The 4016-nt window shown below is 37.7% G+C and overlaps 1 protein-coding gene across 1 annotated transcript; it reads right to left on the reverse strand.

Annotated features, from left to right (window-relative positions):
* On the reverse strand, positions 1-2912 carry LOC311282821 (carboxypeptidase A1-like). The gene is made up of 11 exons (XM_084396855.1): positions 2829-2912; positions 2516-2594; positions 2172-2306; positions 1998-2096; positions 1673-1774; positions 1192-1290; positions 1001-1111; positions 801-891; positions 511-710; positions 341-425; positions 1-250 (listed from the first exon to the last, which is right to left on the reverse strand). Exons 1-11 carry the CDS (start codon positions 2891-2893, stop codon positions 63-65), a joined length of 1254 nt encoding a protein of 417 aa, XP_084252981.1. The 5' UTR covers positions 2894-2912; the 3' UTR covers positions 1-62.
* Between the last annotated feature and the right edge of the window lie 1104 nt (positions 2913-4016).

Genomic DNA, 4016 nt, shown 5'->3' on the forward strand with positions numbered 1-4016 from the left:
GTGATTTTTATGTAGTTTTTATTAACACTCTTTTATTCAACACATAAAAGAAATATTGTTGTTTAATATGGATTATTCTTGGTGTGCTCCATGATGGCCATCAGGGCCAGCCACGTCTCCTCAGCAGTCGGGATGATCTGATTGGCTGGCAGGATGAAACCATAGCGACCAGTGTCTCTCAGCTCAAAGGTGTAGGAGTACTTGATGCCCTGATCATAAGTCCAGTCAACAGTGACTCCATCGGCTTGGTCTGAGAACAAAGAGTTTCTTAGCAATGAGATTAATATTCATTATGATATTGACAAGATTATAGCTTTAGGTTCACTGGAAATGTACTTACAGATTGTAGTTATGATGCTGCCAAATGTATATGCAGTGTTATACAAAGACTTCAGTTCAGTGATGGCCTTTGTTGCAAGGTCATGCTGTGAAGGGATAATACAGAATTTATTTGAACAGATCGAATATGTTAAAAGTATCAAAATCAGCATGTTTCCACTTCATACATACCAGTTCAGCCTGGTCCTTGGCAGGAGTCGCTGTGTATCCATGTGGATATAGGAGCATCTGGGAATAGCTGTGGATGGACAAAAAGGCCTTGAGGTTGCCGTGAGATTTCACAAAGTCCACAATGGCCTTGACTTCTGACTCAGAATGAGCACTGGGTCCATGGTAAGTCTGAGAGCACGGGTTGCTGCTGGCACCAGGACCTATTGATGAAAAACAGGGCAAAGATTAAATATAATTTGAATATATAAATCAATCAGAGCCAATATCCCAAACTTAATGCTACATCTTACCACCAAAGCCAGCGTCCCAGTTTCTGTTGGGATCAACTCCAACACAGCTGGAGCCAGGGTTCGGCTTTCTGGTTTTACGCCACATGCGGTCCTTAACCAATCAACCAATTGGATTTCATTAGAAAGAGGGCAAATTTCATTAAAATAGTTGTTCAGTTAAACCGAATGTGCATGTAATGTCTTCCAGGCATCAAACTCACACTGCTGTGGGTGTAGGCGAAACCATCAGGGTTGGTGACGATCTCCAAAAAGATATCATAGTTGTTAAGGATATCAGTGAGGACGGGGTCACGTCCGTAGTCAGTCACGATCTATTCAACAGAAAATACACAGATATAAATCTTTGATTCAGTTATGTTGCCGTAGATTGTATTTCAGAATTTCAGATTACCTTCTTGGCAAACCAGATTCCGCTGGCCTGGGTGACCCATTCTCTGGAGTGGATGCCAGTGTCGATCCAGATACCTGGACGGTTCGCTCCAGTGCTGAACTGAGTGACAGGATATTAGTCATAATGAACAAATGGAAATATTGCTTATTAGCATCTAGCTAAAATTATTATACTAAAAATCATTACTGGAATCGTAGTATCCAGCTGGTTATCATTGCTTGTGTGCAATATTCGCTGATAAATTATGAACAATGTATACTTAATGGCCTCACCTGAAATTTGGTATTTTGCAAGGTATTACCAGCATATGATTTGGGACACATAAATCTGGCATATAGATATAAGCAAATTGGGGTGTAATAACTTATTTCCATCTCTATTAAATCATTCAATACGTAATACCTAACATTACAATTTCCTAATAGTAAAATAAGCTTAAAGATTATCATAAGATTTTTATTGATTGTGAATATTGACCCACCTTCAGGACGTTCAAGGGGCGGCTCTCATAGCTCTGACCAATCACAATTTTGCTGACCAGATTACTGTTTTCTGCCACGAGCATGTCCATGAAAGAGTAAATCTGCAAATAGTATGGTGAAGATCAAATGCATGGATGTATGTAAAACTAGGTTCTGTAGGCTTATACACAAAAAAACGTATACACAAAAAATTTAACTGAAGTCATGAACAAATTTGATACAAACAATTTTAAAGTACAATAAAGCATCATAGTTTCTTTGAAAAGGCTGATGTTGAAAGTTGAATGTCTTGTAAAGCTATTGAATTAAAGTTGCACCACTCACAGAGTTCAGGTCATGGTAGGTGGTGTAGACAAAATCATCGGTACTTCTCGGGAAGGCGCGAAATTTCACCATCTCGCGTTCCTCATCATCCAGCAAATCCTTATGTTACAGAAAGCCATCAAATAAGTAAGGAATTTTTTTTTTTTTTGGACCACAGCTTTGAAATAGTCCCACCTGAACATTCTCAATCATGACATTATACTGGATCTGATTGTATGCCAGGAACGCCCTGACAGCCTGGAGACTGTGAAAGGGAACACGAACATCCACAGGCAGGGACTCATGAACGGGCTCCATCCAGAAGTCCAGCTGAACACAAAGGAAAATATAGGGTACTACGTTATATATGACATAATATGAGTATAATTTTTATCTATATAATAGTAATAAATATTACAAAATCGCATATAACAAAAGTTTGTAAATATATAATATGTGTGTGTGTGTATATACACATCACCTTTATCCCAAAAAAATCTGAAACAATCAAATGATCTATGGGCTTCACAAACACTTACCCCGAGTGTCTGTTCAGAGAGTTCCTTCAGGAGAGAAATCTGCTCTGCATCTTTTGCAGTGATCCGAAGAACCTGGTCTCTGTAGAAACATTTATATAATTTCCTTAGCTTCAATATTCAGAATAATGAGTACAGTATATTGCATGTTTTGGATAAATAGAATAGAAACTGGCACATAAGAAAGTCAGAGTTTGTTTCTCTGTATTTCAGCTGTCGGTATGTCATATGACAATATGTTAACGTTTATTTATGAACTGGGAATTTGACAGCATAAAGTAAGGGATAGGATACTTGGAGACACAGGAGAACTCACCCCTCAAAAGTCACTTTGCCAAATACGGCCACAAAAAGAGCCGTTAGAACAAGTAACCCCTTCATCTTGCTGCTTGAAGTAGAGTTTCTCATAGTAAGCAACCCCTTTATATAGGCCTACTATCATGGTGGTGATTATGGTGATTCGAGGAGCTAACAGGGTCAGGGCTCAGACAAACCTGCTGCTTTGGTTCTCACAACCTTATAAAACACTGATGGAGTTTAAATAGATGAGAACATTGCACCTGTTTTCTATCCTGTTTCCTAATATAGCAACTTATTGACAAGAAACCCATTGAAGCCATGGTTCACTGTCAAATGAGGTAAACTGGAAATTCAGACTATAGTCACTACAGTTCATATTTTTTGATAATGCTCATGTGTTATTATGCCTTTTATGCAAACTACTCATTTGTTTTCTGTGATGTTTTTGATGTTGTTTTGCGAATATTGCTGATGTAATACTTTGTAGATATGACAAGAGTGAAGTGATCCTTTTGTCTTTTGTTCTTCAGTCAGAATGGGTTTAAAATCATAAACAAATAAGTAAGGTTTTTTTTGTGGCGACGCCAGTGAAAATGTTGATAGGGTGAACACTGAATAAGTTGACTTATAAAGAGCAAATGTCTAGGTGTGTCAATAAAAAAGTTTTTAAATACATTTTTTATATCCATTTTCCCATTTTCTATTTAATTATTTTCATTTTTTGTTATATTTTAGCCTTTTTGCATTATAGAAATACCCCCTTTGCATGTGAATTAAGCTATTATTTAATAACATAATAATCAAAACAAAAAACAGTGTAAAAAGCAGTTGAAGGATAAAGTGAATAATTCAATTAATTATCTGATTAATCTGACCAAGTTGTTGTTATTTCTTTCTTAGAACTGATAGGGAAACATAGGATTTAACCTGAACGTTAAGATAACGTCTAGGTTACAAATGTAACCCTCGTTCCCTGAAGGAGGGAACCGAGACGTAACGTCAGAACAACTGACGAATTGGGATCTCATCTGAGAGCCCATTCACCTTCGAGTGGTAACAGAACAAGCCAATGCACATTGGCGAGTGAGATTTGCATCACAAGCCACTCTCCGCTTCTGGGTATATAAGGCAGAATGCAAAGTCTCACATTAAGACTGAGACATTGTCCCGGTCGTACCAGTCGTACATGTCCTTCAGTAAACGG

This window comes from Rutilus rutilus, assembly GCF_951802725.1.
Source record: "Rutilus rutilus genome assembly, chromosome: 23".
NCBI lineage: Eukaryota > Metazoa > Chordata > Actinopteri > Cypriniformes > Leuciscidae > Rutilus > Rutilus rutilus.

Excerpts from the sequence above, each read along its gene's own strand:
- LOC311282821 (XM_084396855.1), bottom strand. The coding sequence starts at position 2,893 with ATGAAGGGGTTACTTGTTCTAACGGCTCTTTTTGTGGCCGTATTTGGC. Across the intron at positions 892-1,000 it reads TCGCCTACACCCACAGCAGT|GACCGCATGTGGCGTAAAAC; the intron begins GTGAGTTTGATG and ends TGATTGGTTAAG. Across the intron at positions 251-340 it reads CAGCATCATAACTACAATCT|ACCAAGCCGATGGAGTCACT; the intron begins GTAAGTACATTT and ends CTTTGTTCTCAG.